This window comes from Schistocerca americana, chromosome 2 (assembly GCF_021461395.2).
Source record: "Schistocerca americana isolate TAMUIC-IGC-003095 chromosome 2, iqSchAmer2.1, whole genome shotgun sequence".
NCBI classification, from domain to species: domain Eukaryota; kingdom Metazoa; phylum Arthropoda; class Insecta; order Orthoptera; family Acrididae; genus Schistocerca; species Schistocerca americana.
In genome coordinates, this window is record NC_060120.1 from 478,721,258 (window position 1) to 478,743,419 (window position 22,162).

The window sequence follows — 22,162 nt, forward strand, 5'->3', positions numbered from 1 at the left end:
ATCACTTCCTCCCTATTCATATCCCCTCCCCCTCACCGTGTGCTGCCCTTTGCCAATGCACCTGTCCATCCTTCCCCTTCCGTGCTCCTCTACTTTTCAGCTCTCCATCCTGCTCTCCCTCCCACCTCCCTTGCATCTCAGTGCTGTGCCTAGTGGCAGTCTTCTCATGCCTCCATTTAGTCCCTGCACACTCTTTAAGACAACACTCTTCTCTCCCTCCACCTGTACCTTGCTATCCCTTTCCCTACCCTGCCCCCTTTTGGTTGTTGCATTCATTCACGTGACAGTTGCATTCCAGTCTGAGCTGCCGGAGATGGTGGTCATGTGAGCATGAGGTGTGCTTGTCTCTCTCCCTCCCTCTCCCCCCCCCCCCTCTCTCTCTCTCTCCCTCTCCCTCCCCCCCCCTCCCTCCCTCCCTTCCTTCCTTCCTTCCCCGCCTCCACCATCCCTGTTTCACATTGAAAATCAACAATTTGTGAATAGAAGTATAATTAAACATTGAAAATTTAATTTTTGTTATACTGTTTATTTAAGTAACAGACAGGAGTGTAACTCTGTAGAACAAAAATGTTTCGTAGGTTATGCGGCTTTTTATTTATACCCACCCAGTTTTGAGACAATTCACCACTTCAGGTCTCTAGGGGAACCCAGTAAGCCTGCATTAAAAACAAAAAGATCAAAATGGGGCAACCATTAGTAGGTATGCGACACACCTCATATACTGACCAAGGCTACTAAGAAAACTACCATAGTCCATGGTTATTTATGATAGTGTACAGTAGCAGCTGGTAGAAACTTCTATGAACTCCCTGCATTTATTCAGTATAAATGTAACACAGCAAAAATACATGAACATTGCTTCCTCAGTCTTATTAAATAGTTGGTCTGCATCTCCTATTTCTTGCTTAATACCTATGGCAGCACTAATTTATCATATAACTGAACATTGTTTACACAACCAGCACTGTTATTTGGTACACAGCTAACATAAATAAAAAAATTAAGATTCAATATTTGTCAATTAACATTGTCATTTGTTAATAAATATAGAGTTAAAATAAAAGCAAGGAAACATGCTGCGACTACTGAGGTTCAAACTGACGACTTCACAATTACAATACTTCTGTGCCACACACTCAGCCACCAACGACAGTGAAGAAGATATTAATAGTGCTCGGAATTCTTCTAAAACATCCCCCCCCCCCCCCCCCCTATTTCATTTTATTTTTATAACTGTGACTTAATGCTTTAAGAAATTGATGTCTGGGCACTGAGCTCCAAATTTTAGTATATGAAGAAAACAGAGAGCTGGTCTTGAAACTGAAATCTGAAAATCATTTCAAGTTCTCACTACCTGCCTTTGTATATTGCTCATAATGAAGCAGCCACAGGAAACCTCAAACATGGTTGAAGAAATTTTGCCCATTTTAAGATATTCCATTTTGATGTATTTCACCTTCACTGATAGTCACTATAAAGGAAGCTATGCGATCAGCCTGCATGTCTTCACATTTTGTTTCTACTGTACAACTCGCTTAACATATACAGGATGCAGTTTTGAAGATTTTCAACAGCTGGAGAAGGGACAATGGCAAGCACCTTATTTTAGGGTGCCCCAACCTTTCACCATAGATATCCCTCAGTGGCCCTTCCACTTCAGAGGACAGTATGAGGTAGGTCATATTTTTATTTTTGGAAGATAATTTATAAACAGTCATCTCTGGCTAAAGTCATTACATGTAACACTTTGACTATACAAGAAACTGAGATGTAAAAAGTTTCCTCTCTCTAAAACATCACAGATACCTCACATAATAGGTGACAGAACCTCAAATCAAGGTTTTGCTTTAATTCAGAGCCAACGATTAAAGCAAGAACCTCTGGATGTACCGGATCTATTCCGTTTTTGTGTGTAGTCAGTTTCAACAGAGAATGGCATTAGAAAGTCTTGTGATCTGACATACCTACATGACTAGCAATATGCGGTGAAATATCCTTGCTGCAGTGTTGAAATTATTGCAAGAAAAGACTGAAAATTGGGTCTTGGAGCCAAATAAGAGTAAAATTGTCCTAACTTTAACCCAGTAACTTAAAATTCCCCACACAAATGAGGGTTTGCTGTACAGCTGTGCATTAACACATCTGATTTACTTGTGTTAAATAAGGTACTAGGAGGCTGTTGGCATTTACGAACTGTTGACTTTATGAAGGTTACACTATGGATGTTTTAAGGACAATGACAACTATTTAATATTTAACCAAAATAAAATTCTTTAATAACAATGTTGCAATAAAGACACATACACCACACAATAAATAATATATTTATTGCACTTCATAAATACAGGTTGTAAAATATGAGTATGCTAGCTGCTTAATTTTCTTTATCCATTTTTAATTACAATTTTCCAAAATTTTGTTTGGAAGACAATAATAAATATGACAAGTAATTCTAAAAAATGACTTAAAGGTAGGTATCAAAATTTGAAAATACTTTATTACAAAGAATTAATGAATATATGTATGGTATTCTTCATAAATAAATCTTTTTTTAGTTAAGTACTAAATGTTCACTTACAAAAGCATAACCCAGGCGGAGAAGTGTTCTCATAACTGTCAAAAGAAAATGGTGATCATATTCTTTGAAAATAAATTATTACTGTGACATAAAAAAATGAACTGATCAGGGACATGGGCACAATGAGAAAGATTACAATGCTTTTACCTTCAACTGCTTCATTTTTGGCGCCTTTTTCTTCATTTGGCGTTTCATTTCACGGTCTTCCCATTTGCGCTGCTTATCCGGGTCATCTTCCTTCAAACACAGACAAATACAATATTAACTGATCAACAACTTGGTGTTATTTGATTGCTGGTCAGGCAGAGACAGACAATTGTGCTAAGGTATATGGTTCCTCCTCTCAGCTTGTTCTAATATTATTTGGATGACATTTTTCAATATACCATGTATCGCAATTTGTCTGACCTCCAAACTGAACAGACAAGTTGCGCCTTATGTCAAACAAGCCAAGAGCCTACCATTGCAGCAAGACTATACTTAGTGAAGCATTGTGATGTCAAGACCAACCTATGGAAGAACAACTACTCTGCTGTACCTAAAAATTAATAACAGTAAACAGCCACCATGCCCAACATTTATAACTACTAAACTAAATGTGTCAGGTCTGATCCCATTCACAGCTTAAATTTCAAACAAAAAATGAGTTATTTTGGCCAAAGAAAGACTTCCATGTCAATGAATTATCACATTTTGGAAACAGCCTTATTTAAAGATACAGAGTAGATGGTAAAGTTACGAGGTTTTAGGGAGTACTCTCATCCAGAGTTATAAAGAAGCCGCAGAACAGAATTGAGGCTATCAACACTATAGTGGCCTAACCCACAGCACACTGGTTTGTGGAAATGGCCACTGGAAGATATTGACGTTTGCAGAATTGATGTGTAAGGTAGTGATTGTGGCGTATAGCAATGATTGTGGTATAAATAATGTGGTATTGTGTCCGGTAATCGGCTAAACCTGGAGTTAACCGTAATACTGTATTTAGACCCTTTTTTGTGTGCGTTAGGCCACTATTGTTTCAGCGCACTTGGCCATAATACACGAAACATGCTTTAAACTGTAGTCGAACATTGGACAAGATACACATGAGGTTTTAATGTTCATCATCCATATCATCATTTGCAGGGATGGTGTCGCCACACGGCTGTGCAGTTGTCTTCAAGTTACGGTAATAACTATGGTACACCAGGGTTACGAATTGCTGCGAGGTCATTAAATCGGTCTTTTTCAATGCGCTAATAGCATGTCCATTGGGATATAGTATGTCCAGACTCTCCATTACTTTCTAACCTCATTTAGAAAAACGTCAGCATTCAGGACATCTGGCTCATTGGAGCACTTATAACACATGATCTGGGGAGAGGATGCTCTATATTGAAGCCACTGAATATGGAACCATTGCACCCTGGTATTTTGTGTCGACACTTTACGGTTATGTATGTTTCTCTCTAAATGTACTGTGGACACGAAACCATTCTTTGTCATACATATAGCGGTGAAGCGTTGCTGTTTTTGTGCAGTGATAATGACATTCATCCAGTCAGAGGGTGTGTATATGTTTGGGTGAAATTTCCTGTTGTTTGCCATGATACCAAAGTCCTGGTCACATGGTAGGTATGTATGCCCACTGACTAGGAATTTATGGTGGATTACTTCCGGTCTGAAGTCTGCATGCAGAGCCATGATTTGACACAGGAAGCCCATTTTTATATTCCAATTTTGCCCACCACATTGATCCGAGTACATAATCAGTCGCTTTGTTTGGACATTATGTTTAATGTAATCCATGAGACACAATCCACTTTTTTGCGGTCCTCAGGATGCTTCGCCCTCACTTCATACATACGTGGTAGCTTTCTTGGTACGCAGGTTGTGTATTCCAAGGCAGTATGTCGACAATTGCCACTTGTAGTAACAGATATCTGTCGGTAAAGTCCTCATCAAATCAAAGGCAATCACAGTTGTATCATTGTTCTGATGGCTCCTTTCTGCTGCACTGCGATGCAGTCCTGCCCGCACACTCTGGCCTTTCGCTGATGTAACTCTCTGTCACATTCCCATTTACCCTGCTCTTCCATGGCGTCAGCTGCAGCATGTTTGATGTTACAACAGAGGTCGCATTTACAGCAGGAATCACTTACAGGGGGATGAAAGGACATCTAATGTGAATTGAGATTGAAAGAAGTATACAGAAGTAATTGTATACAGAGTTACTCAAATCAGTGGAAGGCACAAGAACTACATTATTTCATCTTTCATTAAAAATCTATGAACCAGAAAGCTCACTATTATATTTTCATGAAAGTGTAATCACCATACCACTGAAAGCATGAATGTATAGATGTAGAAACTATAAGAAATCTCGTGTAAGTTAAATTATGACTCAGATAATGTATGGAGAGAGAAGAAAACATCTGCCTCAACTAAATATATAAGAGTAGCAATTCAGTTTTTGCCTGCTTAGTAATGGATCGAGACCTGCTACCAAAGAACATGTGTTCCATGTTTTGAAAAATAATGAAAAGATCAGCTGTCCTCAAGATTCACAGGGGAAAAAGAACTAGTAGATACCAATTTATATAGAAACAAAGGGTGAGAGATTGAAGTTCTCTGGACATATACTTCTCAACCTCAATCTGGCAGATCGAAGCTGATATTCAACCTGATTTCGTATTCATGATAATCCTTCTGTACCTGAAGTGACCAAAGAAAAGAAAGACCATGGTCACAGAACAAACAGAATCCTCAAATGCCTAGTAAACTTATTCAAGAGACTGATTTACACACAGCTCCACACTGACACTGGAAAAAAATAATGATCTTTCAACCTGACAGCATACTAAATACCAGGAGTGTGAATGCAATGAAAGTCTTCCTGCTGTGTCTAGTAGTTACACATTATTATTGAACTTATAAATGTGTATTGGTTTGATGGTGCTCCACGTTTGCTGTAAGTGTTCCAATGAACCAAATATCAGCTATGCATGAAACCTTCAAAATTATCTTTAAGTGTTACTGATTTTACAGTGGTGATGAACTGTAGTCTGTATTCAAACATTACCATTCCAGTAAAACTTACTTGCAAAATACGTTCCTTCTCCTGCCTCTTCTTTTCCTCACGGCGGGCTGCAGCTGCTTCTGCCCTTGCAGCATGTGTCGTCTTGAGGAAAGCCTCATCCACACGGTTCCTATTTTTCTGTGCTTTATTCTTTGCCTGCATCAACCAGAATATTTTAAATTAAATTTCACATATTTACATCCATATATCAACTGAATAGGTTGCTTCAACCTTTACAACTCCGGTTAACTCACATCTGTCATTTGAAACGTCCATCAATGGTCAAAAAGTGGCAAAGAGAGATACAGGTCTCCTTCCAGAGTTATAAGATACAGAATTGCAAGAGCTTGGAATCTCTTTCTTCTGCTACCTAAGTGAAGTTTAGGACAAACTGGACAGAATATGCACCTCATTTTTCTCTATCTATTTTTCTATTGAAATTCTGACTCACAATTGTTTTTATGATACTATACTGGCTGGAAGCTTAGTAATTATCTGCAGCTGCAGTTTACTGGTTGTAATTCTGAATTTTGTCAAAATTAATGTTCTGAATTTTCACTGTGCTAGCAACAGAGAAATAATAGCAACACCAAATTGGACAACTGGTTGTATCTTTCTGTGATATGTCTACGAAAAGAGAAAAAGAAATGTCTTAATGTATTAACTGGCAAAGATATACAAAACAGAAGATTATATAAATAGGACAATTTCCCCCCTTCCTCCTCTATTAATCCTAGAATCTAGTTGTATGCACATAATCAGCACATAATCATATACACGAGACAGGAAGTGAATGAATACAAATGCCAAAACTGTTTTGTGTGTTAATAAGCAATGATAATACACACCTCTCTGCTGAGACGGAATCTCTTAACTTTCTCCATGCAGTAGATAACAAGCATCATAAGAGGTTTCATCTGTTCCATGGCTTCATCTATTTGTCTTCCCTTAACGATCATGTTGAAATTGAACAACAATACCTTCTTTGTTTCAGGCAATTTTGTAAGATTTGCATCACTGCAGAGAAAATGTAAATGGCTGTAGTTAAAGTTATTTGTAGAATTCAATTAAAATGCTAGAATACTAAAAACATGATATGCTCAATATACCCTTCTACCCCCTCCCCCCCCCCCCCCCCCCCCCCACCCTGGCCCAAATTTCGACAATCTAGAAGAATTTGGTGTTTAAGAGCGAACACAACAGCTATCACAGAGGCCATAAATATACACACTATTTACATTAGTGGAAATGTGAGACCTCACCATATGTTAAATTTGTTGTATCCCGTAAATAATTCAGAATAAAGCCTATGACAGTATGAAATATTCTCTTTCAAACGGCTATTTTTTCATCTCTTGTGATATTGACCTCTCCTTTTGTACTAGCCTTATAACTAAACATGCAAGGACAATTTTCAATGAAAATATTTTTTTATTTAATAATCTAAGCTGGCACTTTCATAGCTCTGTTCTGTCAATTTTTAATTACAAAAAGCACAGGTGAATTCACATGTGGGTATTAAATATAATTAATCAAACTCACAGACTGGTAGTGCAGCACTCACTGAAACTTGTCATAGACTTGCAGTTCTAACTACTAAAAAAATACATACAAGGCACTGAGAATCACAGTGGCCTTAAGCACATCAACATCAGCTTTGAGATTGTAGCAGGTATGCAGGTTCCTGACATCTGTTGATATTATGGTGAGTCAGGTTTACCTGTGTTGTAGGTCCATGTTACCTATATGAACATTCACGAAAAGCTATCTCACTTCCATATGTGCTTGATGACTGTGTGCTTTAGGCTGTTATGGTTCTCAGCACCTCATAATAACTCTGAGGTTTGCTGATGACACTGCGATTCTATCAGCGAAAGCAAATACTGGGAAAAGCAGTTGAACGGAATGAACAGTATTTGAAAGAAGAATATAAGATGAGCATCAACAAAAGCAAAACAAGGGAACTGGAGTGTAGTCAAATTAAACCAGGTGATGCTAAGGGAATTAGATTAGGAAATGAACTATGTAGCCAAGATAACCACAAATCTCACACCTAACACAGTAGTAAAAGTTTATATGTCAATTAGCTCTGCAGACGAAGAGGTTGTAGAAATACACATATATCTACACCTACATAGATACACCGCAAGCCACCATACAGTGCGTGGCAGAGTGTACCCTGTACCGCTACTAGCCATTTCCTTTCCTGTTCCACTAGCAAATCGAACGAGGGAAAAAGACCTTCCATATGTCTCCATACGAGCCCTAGTTTCTTGTATCTTATCCTCATGGTCCTTATGTACAATGTATGTTGGTAGAATTAAAACTGTTTGTAGTCACCTTCAGACGCCAGTTCTCTAAATTTTCTCGTAGTGATTTTTTGAAAAGAATGTTGCCTTCACTCTGTGGATTCCCATTTCAGTTCCCCAGGCATCTCTGTAACACTTATGTGTTGTTTGAACCCACCAGTAACAAATCTAGCAGCCCAACTCTGAATGGTTTTGTTGTCTTCTTTCAATCCAACCTAGTACAGATCTGAAACACTCAAGCAGTACTCAAGAATAGGTCACACCAGCATCCTGTATGCCGTCTCTTTTAAGGCGAACCACTCTTTCTTAAAATTTTCCCAATAAACTGAAGTCAACCATTCACCTACCCTATCACAGTTCTCACACGCTTGTTCCATTTCATATTGTTTTGCGACGTTAGCACTCAGAAATTTCAACGACTTGACTGTGTCAAGCAGGACACTAGTAATACTGTATCTGAACATAACAGGTTTGTTCTTCCTACTCATCCTCATTAACTTATAATTTTCTACATTTAGAGCTAGCTGCCATTCATCGCACCACATAGAAATTTTGTCTAGGTCATCTTGTATTTTTCTACAGTCACTCAACTTTGACACCTTACTGTACACCACAGCATCATCAACAAACATCCGCAGATTGCTGCCCACTCTGTTCATAAAATAATTTATGTATACAGAGAACAACCGTGGTCCTATCACATTTTCTTGGGGCACTTCTGACAACACACTTGTCTCTGATGGACACTTGCTGTCGAGGAAAACATACTGGGTTCTATAACTTAAGAAGTCTTCAAGCCACTCACATATATGTGAACTTATTCCATATGCTCATACCTTCATTAACAGCCTGCAATGGGGCACCATGTACAGGGCTATTACAAATGATTGAATCAATTTCATAAATTCACTGTAGCTCCATTCATTGACATATGGTCACGACACACTACAGATACGTGGAAAAACTCATAAAGTTTTGTTCGGCTGAAGCCGCACTTCATGTTTCTGCCGCCAGAGCGCTCGAGAGCGCAGTGAGACAAAATGGCGAGAGGAGCCGAGAAAGCGTATATCGTGCTTGAAATGCACTCACGTCAGTCAGTCATAACAGTGCAACGACACTTCAGGACGAAGTTCAACAAAGATCCACCAACTGCTAACTCCATTCAGCGATGGTATGCGCAGTTTAAAGCTTCTGGATGCCTCTGTAAGGGGAAATCAACGGGTCGGCCTGCAGTGAGCGAAGAAACGGTTGAACGCGTGCGGGCAAGTTTCACGTGTAGCCCGCGGAAGTAGACAAATAAAGCAAGCAGGGAGCTAAACGTACAACAGCCGACGGTTTGGAAAATCTTACGGAAAAGGCTAAAGCAGAAGCCTTACCGTTTACAATTGCTACAAGCCCTGACACCCGATGACAAAGTCAAACGGTTTGAATTTTCGGCGCGGTTGCAACAGCTCATGGAAGAGGATGCATTCAGTGCGAAACTTGTTTTCAGTGATGAAGCAACATTTTTTCTTAATGGTGAAGTGAACAGACACAATGTGCGAATCTGCGCGGTAGAGAATCCTCACGCATTCGTGCAGAAATTCACAATTCACCAAAAGTTAACGTGTTTTGTGCAATCTCACGGTTTAAAGTTTATGGCCCCTTTTTCTTCTGCGAAAAAAACGTTACAGGACACGTGTATCTGGACATGCTGGAAAATTGGCTCATGCCACAACTGGAGGCCGACAGCGCCGACTTCATCTTTCAACAGGATGGTGCTCCACCGCACTTCCATCATGATGTTCGGCATTTCTTAAACAGGAGATTGGAAAACCGATGGATCGGTCGTGGTGGAGATCATGATTAGCAATTCATGTCATGGCCTCCATGCTCTCCCGACTTAACCCCATGCGATTTCTTTCTGTGGGGTTATGTGAAAGATTCAGTGTTTACACCTCCTCTACCAAGAAACGTGCCAGAACTGCGAGCTCGCATCAACGATGCTTTCGAACTCATCGATGGGAACATGCTGCGCCGGAGCTCGCATCAACGATGCTTTCGAACTCATCGATGGGGACATGCTGCGCCGAGTGTGGGAGGAACTTGATTATCGGCTTGATGTCTGCCGAATCACTAAAGGGGCACATATCGAACATTTGTGAATGCCTAAAAAAACTTTTTGAGTTTTTGTATTTGTGTGCAAAGCATTGTGAAAATATCTCAAATAATAAAGTTATTGTAGAGCTGTGAAATAGCTTCAATCATTTGTAATAACCCTGTATAATGCCTTCCGGAAATATAGAAATGTAGCATTTGTCTGTTGCCCTTCATCCATAGATTCCAGTATATCACGTGAGAAAAGGGCAAGCTGAATTTCACACAAACAATGCTTTGTAAAACCATGCTGATTTGTGGACACAAGCTTCTCACTCTCAAGAAAGTTTATTATATTCAAACTGAGAATATGTTCAAGAATTCTGCACTAAACCAAAGTTAGGGATATTGGTCTGTAATTGTGCGGGTCTGTTCTTCTACCCTTCTTATGCACTGGAGTCATCTGCACTTTCTTCCAGTCATTTGTATCTTTGTGGTGGGCGAGAGACTCATGATAAATGCAGCTAAAGAAGGGGCTAATGCCATAGGGTACTTTTTGTAAAACCGAATTGGGATTCCATTGATGCCTGGTGATTTATTTGCTTTCAATTGTTTCTCGATACCAGGGATGCTTATTACTATGTCGTCCATATGGCAGTCTGTCCTATGGTCAAATGACAGTCTGTTTGTAGCACGATTCTCCCCTGTGAATGATTTTTTGAACGTTAAATTTAAAACTTCAGCTTTTGTTTTCCTATCTTCAACTGCCACACCAGACTGGTCAACAAGGGGCGGCTGGATGGTAGCCTTAAACACGCTTCGTGTTTTATATAGGACCAGACAAAAGATATTATTCATACAGTTAAGGGAGATGAAAATGTAATTGTGATGGGGGGCTGGAATTCAACAGTAGGAAAATGAAGAGAAGGAAAAACAGTAGATCAATATGGACTGGTGGGAAGGAATGTAAGAAGCTGTTTGGTAGAATTTTGCACAGAACATAATTTAACCATCATTAACACTTGGTTCAAGAATTATAAAAGAAGGTTAGATGTGTGGAGGAGACCTGGACACACCCGAAGGCTTCAGATTGCTTATATAATGGTAAGACAAAGATTTCAGAACCAGATTTTAAATTGTAAGACATTTCTGGGGCCAGATAAGGACTATCTGTCCAATTTATTGGTTATGAATTATAGATTAAAACTTCAAACCACAAAAAGGTGGGAAATTAAGGAGATGGAACCTGGATAAGTTGAAAGAACCAGAGACTGTTGAGGGTTTCAGAGGGAGGATTAGGCAACGACTGACTATAAAAGGGAAAGGAATACACCAGAAGATGAATGGTTAGCTTTAAGAGATGGAAGAGTGAATGTAGCAGAGGATCAAATATGTAAAAAGACAAGGTCTAGTAGTAACCCTTGGATGACATAGGAGATAGTGAATGTAACTGATGAAAGGAGAAAATATAAAAATGCAGCAAATAAAACATATGAAAGAGGATATAAGTCTCAAAAATGAGTGTGACAGGAAGTGCAATATGGCTAAACAGGAATGGTTAGAGGACAAATGAAACAATTTGTAAGCACATTTCATTACAGGAACAACAGATACCACCTACAGAAAAATTAAAGAGGCCTTTGCACAAAAGAGAAGCAGCTATATAAATATCAAGAGCTCCAATGGAAAACCAGTCCTAAGCAAAGAAGGGAAAGTTTCCAGAATGAGATTTTTACTCTGCAGCGGAGTGTGCGCTGATATGAAACTTCCTGGCAGATTAAAACTGTGTGCTCGACCGAGACTCGAACTCGGTACCTTTGCCTTTCGCAGGCAAGAGCACTTGCCCGTGAAAGGCAAAGGGCCCGAGTTCGAGTCTCGATCGAGCACACAGTTTTAATCTGCCAGGAAGTTTCACAGAAGGGAAAGCTAAAAGGAATATATAGAGGGTCCATACAATAGAGGTGAACTTTAAGGCAATGTCATAAAGCGAAATGTGGACAATAAATGGTTCAGATAAGACAACAAAAGAGTAGAAGCTTTCGAAATGTGGTGCTAAGAAAGAATGCTGAAGATCGGAATTAGGGAGGAAAGAAATTTATGGCACAACTTGACTAAAAGAAGGGAACACTTGATAGAACACATTCTGAGACATCAAGGGATCACCAGTTTAGTAGCCGAGGGAAGTGAGTGGGAGACCAAGAGATGAATACAGTAAGCAGGTTAAAATGGATGTAGGTTGAAGCAGTTATTTGGAGATGAAGAGACTCGCACAAGATAGACCAACATGTAGAGTTGCATCAAACCAGTCATAAAACTGGCCCCTTATATCATGATTATCTGTAACCTAGTCAACAAGTAATATTCCACCTTCTTCATGTCACATTTGTTGATGATACCACTACATTGAGGTCTGTATTATTGCAAATGTTCCATAGAAGTCCACACATATGAGGGTCACTCCAAAAGAAATGCACACTATTTTTATAAAAATAAAGTTTTCATTCTGCATTTGTGGAAGTTTGACAGTGTGTAGATACAGCCTTCCCACTTGTTTTCAAACTTAGTTCAACCTGTTCCCGTGAGTGGCGCCGTCACAGCATGTCATCAAGATGGCTGCTACACTTGATGTTCGTCAGAAGCAACATGCTGTCATAGAATTCCTGTAGAGACAGTGGGAAACATCCACAAGAGGTTGAAAAAGGTGTACGGAGATGCTTCTGTCAATCCCAGTACAGTTAGTCGGTGGGCAAGCAGGTTACGTGATGAAAGCGGGCACGGCAATATTGAGGATTGTCCTTGCAGCGGTGGCCTCATACTGCACACACTCCAATGTGACTGCTGACAGACGCATCACAGTGAACGAATTGTTACGGTATGTCGGGACAGGGGAAGGAAGTGTTTGCAGAATACTGAAAGTGTTGGCGTTAAAAAAGGTTTGTGCCAGATGGGTTCCCAGGATGTTGACGGTGGCTCACAAAGAAACAAGAAAAACGGTATGCAGCGAACTTTTGGAACAATACGAGAATGGTGGAGATGAATTTCTTGGAAGAATTGTGACAGGTGATGAAACATGGCTCCATCATTTTTCACCAGAGACGAAGAGGCAATCAATGGAGTGGCATCACGCAAATTCACCCAAGAAAAAATAATTCAAAACCACACCTTCTGCTGGAAAAGTTATGGCTACGGTGTTTTTCGATTCCGAAGGACTCTTGCTTGTGGACATCATGCCAACTGAAACCACCATAAATTCTGATGCATATGTGACGACACTGAAGAAACTTCAAGCTCCACTGAATCGTGTTCAACCTCATTGGCAAAAGGATGTTTTGCTGTTGCACGACAATGCGCAGCCACATGTCAGTCAAAAAACCATGGAAGTGATCACAAAACTCGGATGGACAACACTGAAACATCCGCCTTACAGTCCTGACCTGGCTCCATATGACTATCATCTCTTTGGGAAACTGAAAGACTCTTCGTGAAACAAGGTTTGAAGTTGATGACTCCCTTGTGCACACTGCCAAACAGTGGCTCCAACAGGTTGGTCTAGAATTTTACTGTGCGGGTATACAGGTGCTGGTTCCAAGATGGCGTAAGGCAGTTGAGAGGGATGGAAATTATGTGGAGAAATGAAAATATTGTTCCTAAAGGATGTATCTACACACTGTAAAACTTTCAAACATGTAGAATAAAAGATGGATTTAAAAAAAATAGTGTGCATTTCTTTTGGAGTGACCCTCGTAGAAGTAGCTCTAAAATAATTATGCACTAATTCTTCGCATATCAAACAAACAACAGAAAAAGACTACTTATGTGGTCCACAAATAAATGCTCGGGAAATTTCTCAGTCTGGCAAGTGAAAGAATGCTTTTTTAAATCTTTAGTTAATTACTGCACTAACTTTTCAATGCAATCTCCTTTAGTACAGAGCACGCTGTTCAGCGTTTTTACTCTCAGTAGCTTCCATTCTTAGACTGTGATTCTGGAAAGTCTGCAAAATATCTATTAACTCTTGCCACATCTTCATTAACTTCAATCCATTTATCACCCAAAAATTTCAATAAATATGAGAGGAAGTGAAAACAAAGATTCCCAGTATGGTGGATATCATGGTTGTCCCAATAATGTTTACTTCAGTTTTCCCATGTTTAGGTGCAATATTCTGACGGAAGATGAGGAGGAAGAGTAGTAGTAGTTTAATGCTTAACATCTTATCACAGCAAAGTCACTGGAGATGGAATGCAAGCTCGGATTAGGGAAGAACGAGAAAGGATATCAGCTGTGCCCTTTTGAAGCAACCATTTCAGCATTTGCCTGAAGCAATTTAGGGAAATCATGAACAACCTAAGTCAGAATGGCCAGACGCCACCGTCCTCCCGAAAGAGAGTCCAATGTGCCAACCACTGTGCCACCTCACTCAGTGATGCAAGTGGATTTCATTCCTTTTTAAGTCCTGGTATTTTCTCACATATTTATTCACATATTAGTATAAAAGACATCCATGACATTTACCAGCTGCTCTGTTATCCTTTACTAGGTAATCAAAAAGAAAAATCCCTTATGCATCACAGAAAACACTGCTTATAGTTTTTGCAGCAGATGAGTCACCTTTCCTGTGGGGACCACCAGCTTTCACTCACTGCTTTAACTGCTCCCATTCTAGCATAGATTGTAGATCTGTATCATGTTCACAGTAACTGCACATATCCCTTACTGTCAGGCAACAATTGCTGTGGGACAAGAACCACCAACCTATGATATTTCAAGAGATATAATGTAATAAACAATGAGATGTGTGAAAAACTGCCACATCATGCATGATGTTTAAATTTATTACTTCTGAGCTATGAATTCTATTCACAACCAATTTCGTAGACAGCCTCCACACATGTCACCCAATGCACCAACAAAATTATATCATGGAACCACACACAGTTCAGGAGATATGACGTCATAAACACTGAGATGTGTGAAAAAAAATACCACATCATGCATTCTTTGCTACTAAGACACTCCTACAGCCAAGTCACCTTGAGGAAATCCCTGACACCTAGCAGCATTTCTGACAGCTTCTAACTGTGAAACTCAAATGGCTGTATATAGAAACAATAGCCATCTACAGAGCTATGAAGAGGCATTGCCACAGACATTTACAAAAACATGTTGTAAATGCGAGACACAGCTGTGTTATGTGTACAGAAACTGAATGTTCCTCATAGAAAATTACTAAAATGAATGCCTGGGCAATGCCGGGTGGGACAGTTAGTTCATCATGTAAAATACACTAATCTGTTTCTTTTGATATAAGCTGTACTGTATTTCATACGCATTTAACTGCTAGAGGCTAATACCGTACTGTGCAATTTCTTGGTGTTTTCATCTGTGAATCCACTTTGTGGGACAGCTTTTATGCCTCTCACTTCAAGGCAAGTATGATATATATTTTAAATCTGCCACTCATTTCGTAATGGTTGCAAATAAACAGACACCAACAACAATTTTGAATAAATTTCTGTTAGTGTTAATATGAACAATGCAAAGAAAATTAATGGTGTAGTATTCCATTTTATTCATATGAACAAAGCAAAAACAACAAAATTACTTCAAAATACCTTACTAACAAAACTGTTCCACAAATGAAGCTTACACTTCACTAACATTAAACATTCACTTACATTGAACATTATCAGCACAACACATGAAGACATGCTGATATCAGTATCATCACTGTGCCACACTGAGAAATTTTCTCCTTGCTCTTATATAATTTACTATATATCAGAAATTATTCAGAATCCCTTGAATTTTCTGAACAAATATAAAGTAGTTTTGTAACACTTACAAGTTACTTATATCAACAGGGAAATTCTGAACATAGCTTTATCAAAAGTGGATCTAGACGTAAAGAAAAAAAAAAAAAAAGAACTATATGGAAAACATCATTTATGTGAGAACAACAATAGTATTCTCAACAGTCAGCAAGAATGCATTAACAAATTTTTGTATGTTTGACCTTCTTATGCGGCATTTAAGAAAATCAAATGAATTCCAGTACTTACTCTGGCTGCTTTGGGCCTGAATATTGATCAGAAAAATGAATGTAATCAATCATATCTGCGTGAGTTTTAATGACGTTTACAACTTTTGAATCCAAAAGAGCAGAAGATGCTTCAGCTATTTCAGATAGCAAATTAAAACTGGCTGGCAAGCCGTATTTCTCCACTGAACGCCTCTCTGGACAGTATACACTCTAAAATGGACAAAAAATTAGAAATATATTTAACCACAAACACCTTTCATTTTGATAATATTGTTCTTATCTCAAGATGAATATACAATTATAAACCAAACAACAGAAAATCCGAGCTGGAATGACAACAACTTGAAAATGATAGACGCTACTCACCACATAGAGGTGTTGAGGGGCAGACAGGTACTTTGAAAAAAGATTGCTAGATATAATTAGCTAGCACACTAAATCCTTCATCAGACAGACAAAGCAAAACAAAACAAAACAAAAAACCGCGCACACGTGCGCCCACACACACACACACACACACACACACACACACACACACACACTCTCTCTCTCTCTCTCTCTCTCTCTCTCTCTGTGTGTGTGTGTGTGTGTGGTATCGATAACAACAATGCCACGGCATGAGACACCGACGACAGTGCACTCTAGCCGGAGCGGGACAGCTCCGCTCCAGATTCTGCCCATTTGGATCAAGACTAGATGGCCAGGACACTTTGCTTCTGCTTTGCACCTATGAATTAAGTTATGTATGCCTCTGTAAATATTCCTGCACCAGTAAACCACTTTTACTCACTTGCAGTACCGACGTGTATTACATTTTCCTGATCCTACCCACGCGCCACCTTCCAGGCGGGATACAAAACACTGCTGTTTCGAGACATTAATGCTTGACTCAGATCTTAGCATCCAGGGACAACAGTGGCCATGTGTCTGTGAGGTGTGCGTGTGTGTGTTTTGTTTTGTTTTGCCTCTGTCTGATGAAAGAGTTTGTCGAATGGCTACCAGTATCTAGCACTCTTTTTCAATGTGCCTCCCTGCCACTCAATGCCTATCTATGTTGCGAGTAGCATCTATTCTTTTTATATAGTATTGCTGAGGGTTCTAAACACAAAAGGGCACATCAACATTAATGGCTTCCAGTAAAGAATGAAAGTTAGGGTTTAATGTCCCATTTGGTGAGATCTGTAGAAGTGGAGTAATGTCCTGTAAGCAATGCTTAACACAATCTTATACAGTGAAAATTAAAAGTCCACTGACTAGCTTCCAGAAGTTGATGAGGATTGTTTGTTGAGTGTTTTCATGTAACAAACCCTTACAACCCAGTGGTGTCAGAATAATTGATTTGATTTGTTTTCCAAATCACCTTTCAAAATGTATTGAAATGAGAATATTTGCAAGATTAGTGCAAATGTGTTTTAACAGAATGTCACATTCATATATAAAAACAAAGCTGCTCATGGTACACAAATGAATACCCTCATATTACTTTTCACCTCGAAATGAGTCTTACAACAGTAGGACACTACTGTGTACAGGAACAGATTCCAAAAATTTACCAAACAAAAACACAACAATGTAGTTACTGGTCGGTACAGTACATTAGTATCACTATAAAATTGTTTGTCTACACGAGTTGTAAGGCATATTTCGATCAATATGGCTGTATGATATTTAACAAAATTTCTGTATCTAATGCATATGAACGTGGCCCTTGATACTGGTTAATCTCATTAAACCAGGCAATCCACCAAGTTTCTCTGCCAGACTATATTGGTTTGATCATTTGAAGCATTGATTTTGCTTCCATTATATAAAAGTGACAACAGGAGACAGTTAAAACAAATAAATTCTGAGAAAAATAATAATAATTCAAGTGAGACTAAACATTACACAAAGAATCAATTTTTTAACTTTGATAAAAAGGGTTCGAAACTAATGACCAGGTGTCCATTCATTTTTATTGCTGAAGAATCTGCTCCCAGTTTTATGGCCACTAATAATCAATGCATTCTCATTTCAGAGGAAACACTTTTAGGGAGTTGTAAACTAAATCTGTTTTTACTTACCCCATGTCAGAGAAGACAATGAAGTGATTTGGTAAGAGTAGGTTTTCTGTTCACAGAGGTGAACAGGTTGGACGGCATCTTCAAACTGAAGTGCTTTTTTTTCAAAAAGAACTGAATAATGAGTTCAGGCATAGTGTAAGAAATAAAAAATACTTTCCAAAATAGTCCTCCTCACTGGTAATGTTCCCAGCCTTCTGTCTCCAATTATTGAGTTGAATGAAAGTATCAATTTTATTTAATGCCTTCTAACACTACTTCCAAATTGTACCCTATGAACCAAGGGGCTATTGGCACATTTTCAAAGCTTGTTAACAGACTGTGGCTTGAGGTGAGGTTACCACCAAGACATTCAGCCACAGTTAAAGATTAAGGTGGCAATCAATATGATTAGGGATGAATGGGACAATGATCACTCCAAAATGTATTAAAAGTTTTCTTTTGAAAACTGTCGTCTGATGTTGTATCAGTTGCAGAAAATGAACTGGACATTAGTTACACTGCCAATGAATCAGAAAAAAAGAATGGGAATGGCACAAACAGTAGAATTAGAGATGTCAATGAATAGAAAGTGTAAGGCCCTGAACTCAAATTCTGAAGAATTGAGGAATAAGGATTGGGTGGCTATTACAGAAAGCAATGACATGGAAGTAATCAAAGTTTAGGAGTCTCATTCTGTGAGAAAGCTAACTAAGATGATGACGGAATCCTTCTGAATAATAGCAGCCGAAAACGCAATTTCTGAAGAGAGTGATCACACGAATGGAGAGAAGCGCTGAAGTGAGAAAGAGTTTGAGTGTGTTTTACTATGTTCCAAAAACCTGCACGACCATATGGTGAAGAATAATCATCACTCAATTGTACTCCCACAGTTAGATGATTGAAATGAACCTCTAAGGTCCACTTAAAATGAAAAACTTCCCCAGTCATTTCAGAAGCTGGACTGGGTGCGGCATCATCAATATATTCAGTTCAAGAAGATATTTAGGGTGTAAAATTTGAATTTATAAGGATAATGTACAGTATATGTTGAAACATTTTAGTGAGTTGTATCACTAAAACACTGCATTTCCATTTTTTATTTCCTATATTCAAATCAGTAACAGAAAGATCCTTTTAGAACAGAAGGCTACACATGATTCTGAGAAACCTTTTTTTTTTAATTTATTGGCCTTTAGCTTACACCATAATACTATAGAAAACAAACTATATAAAATATACAGCTATTGATAGAAAACTGATGTTATAATATTTGTTTTTTTGCATGCGCGCACATATTGTAGACAGAACATAAGTAGTTACAGACAGACCAATACCCTATAAACAGTGTACAATCAAATGATATAGACCACTTTTGAGCTTTTCAGCATCAATCATATATTGGTATTAGATGTGGATACCTGTGGCAGTGGTGAATCTGTACGTCACATTATGAAGTCTATGATTCTGTATTGCTAACAAAGGCGTCATACAGGTTGACAATAGATGACAAAGCTTCACAAGTTATTGCTCAATGACTGTAATACTTCCATGCCGTCTGGGGCAACCTCAGAAAAAGTGATCTGTGTCCTCTTCTTCTCCAAAAGAGCAGAAATGTGTTTCTATCTTGTGCAGCCTGTGAAGATGTTTACAGAAACATCTGTTGGTTCAATCTGAGTCTGAATATTAGAGAACAAGGTGTTTAAGCAATGATTATGTATGAGATTTTGTGGAATAGAGGAGCGATGGGCGAACTGCATACTTCTGATCTTTGTATCTTGTTGTTTCCTCCCATTCCTGTTGCCATCATACTGGTAACACAGACCTGGGATTGCAGTGCAGATGGTAATCACTGTCACAGCAGCTTCTTTGGCTAAATGGTTAAAAGCTCAATGTCAGTGAACCACAGTGTGATTTTACCCAAATGAAATGAACAGAATAGCCTTCTTCACACAAGGATTCAATCACTTCAACAATCCTGTATAAAATGACGTTTTAAGTCAAACAGCTGCTGAAATTTTTGAGTGAGTTGTCAAGTAGGAAATCCAGAGATGCTGTCATCTGCTAGGAGAAATTAAATGCTTCTAGTACTGCAACTAATTCCACGGTTATGGTTCTTGCCTATGCTGGTTATCTGATTAGCCCAGACTTCTGCAAACATGGTATGCAGTACGTACTTCTAACACAGTCACTGGTATTGGAGCCATCAGTATAGGTACATATTGCCTCCAGATAGGGTTTTAAAATCAGCAACAAAGTTTTATTGTTAATGTAAGCCTCATGGTCATAGGTAACTCTAGTTATTATGTACACCTTAGACAATTTCAATGTGGTTGGTTGGTTTGTTGGGGGAAGGAGACCAGACAGCGAGGTCATCGGTCTCATCAGATTAGGGAAGGATGGGGAAGGAAGTCGGCCGTGCCCTTTGAAAGGAACCATCCCGGCATTTGCCTGGAGGGAGTTAGGGAAATCACGGAAAACCTAAATCAGGATGGCCGGACGGGGTATTGAACCGTCGTCCTCCCGAATGTGAGTCCAGTGTCTAACCACTGCGCCACCTCGCTCGGTATTTCAATGTGAGTGGGATGCTAAAACTATGTAGGATATCTGCTCTAATGACATTCCTTGCAATCTCCTGAGTATCTACATACCCTTGGACTTGAGGAGGAAGAATTCTAATTATCCAGGAATGTCACGGTTAAGCACTGTAGGGTTAGGTCTGAGGCAATCTTTTCCATATTGCTGGATTCATGTTGATTCCTTTTAAGAGGGGGGGGGGGGGGGGGGGGGGGGGGGAATGGATGCAGAGATGCCACTGGAGTAGACGGACCGGAGGTTCATGTGCTTCAACTTAGGCTGCATTGGTAGGGGTGGCATGTGTTGTTCCCACACAAGCTCTCACTGCTTTACACTTGCATTTATTAATTCTGCTGAGGTAATTGTCAGTTGCAGATACATAACCATCACTCCCATCAACCATAATTGGATGTACTGTTGTCAGCACCGTGCTGACATTTAAGCCCTACCCAAGTCATGCCATAACTCTAATTCTGTTGACAGCCACCTCCCATTTCTTAGAAATGTATTTTGTGTGTACCTCTGAGGTTAACTTATGTCTGATAAAGAGTCCCAGATAACTGACATCTTTGAAGGGTAGTGGTAGTGGCTTAGTGCTATTACCACTGGCAGATTTACTCTATGTCTTGAAAACAATATTGCATTTGATTTAGCTGTGGACACATACAGTCAGTCTCTTGTGAACCACTATTGGAGCATGAGCAGTGTGGTAGTCAGTTGTGACGTGCAGTCTTAAGGGGATGTATTTTCTACCTAAGTACATATATCGTCTGTTTCTTGCAAAATTTTCACCTTCTCCTGGAACATCTTATAACTTCATTTTGCACTGTGTAAAATGTGGAATGTATACACTAGCTATACAGGATCTTTTTGTATATGATAAACTACTTTTAATACTGGCACATTAATGGGCAGAGGAAAAAAAATTAATTAGAAACTTGATCCTATTTCTTAAAAAAGGATTTGACCATACTTACCAGATCTGCCATTTCCTTTGAAAGTCTTAAAGCAGTTTTCTTAGCAGCAATACAGAAGACAAAACTGTCCATATCTTCCTTGTTCATATCAACCCTGATGTGCACCTGATCACTGGAAGGCCGCATCAATTGTCCTATGACAGCAACAAGATCTTGGCGCTGCAACAGAACAATTATTAAAAAAAAAAAAAAAAAAAAATAAAAATAAAAAAATAAAAAAATTTATATAATTATATATAATAGAGGGAAACATTCCACGTGGGAAAAATTTATCAAAAAACAAAGATGATGTGACTTACCAAACGAAAGCGCTGGCAGGTCGAAAGACACACAAACAAACACAAACATACACACAAAATTCAAGCTTGAATTTTGTGTGTATGTTTGTGTGTCTTTCGACCTGCCAGCGCTTTCGTTTTATATATATATATATATATATATATATATATATATATATATATTTTTTTTTTTTTCCCTGCTGTTCTCATCTGTATTGCACGAT

At 38.9% G+C, this 22,162-nt stretch overlaps 1 protein-coding gene across 3 annotated transcripts in view; it reads right to left on the reverse strand.

Annotated features, from left to right (window-relative positions):
- Positions 1-2,310: 2,310 nt before the first annotated feature.
- Positions 2,311-22,162, reverse strand: part of LOC124594930 (PAT complex subunit CCDC47) — a 78,297-nt gene continuing 58,445 nt past the window's right edge. For 2 of the 3 annotated variants that reach the window (XM_047133429.1, XM_047133428.1), the window contains exons 6-10: positions 21,661-21,819; positions 16,087-16,277; positions 6,488-6,656; positions 5,661-5,795; positions 2,621-2,815 (exon numbers count right to left, since the gene is read on the reverse strand). In XM_047133429.1, the coding sequence (XP_046989385.1) occupies positions 2,711-2,815; positions 5,661-5,795; positions 6,488-6,656; positions 16,087-16,277; positions 21,661-21,819 (759 nt within the window). In that variant the 3' untranslated portion in view covers positions 2,621-2,710. The other variant, XM_047133430.1, reaches the window with a different exon arrangement.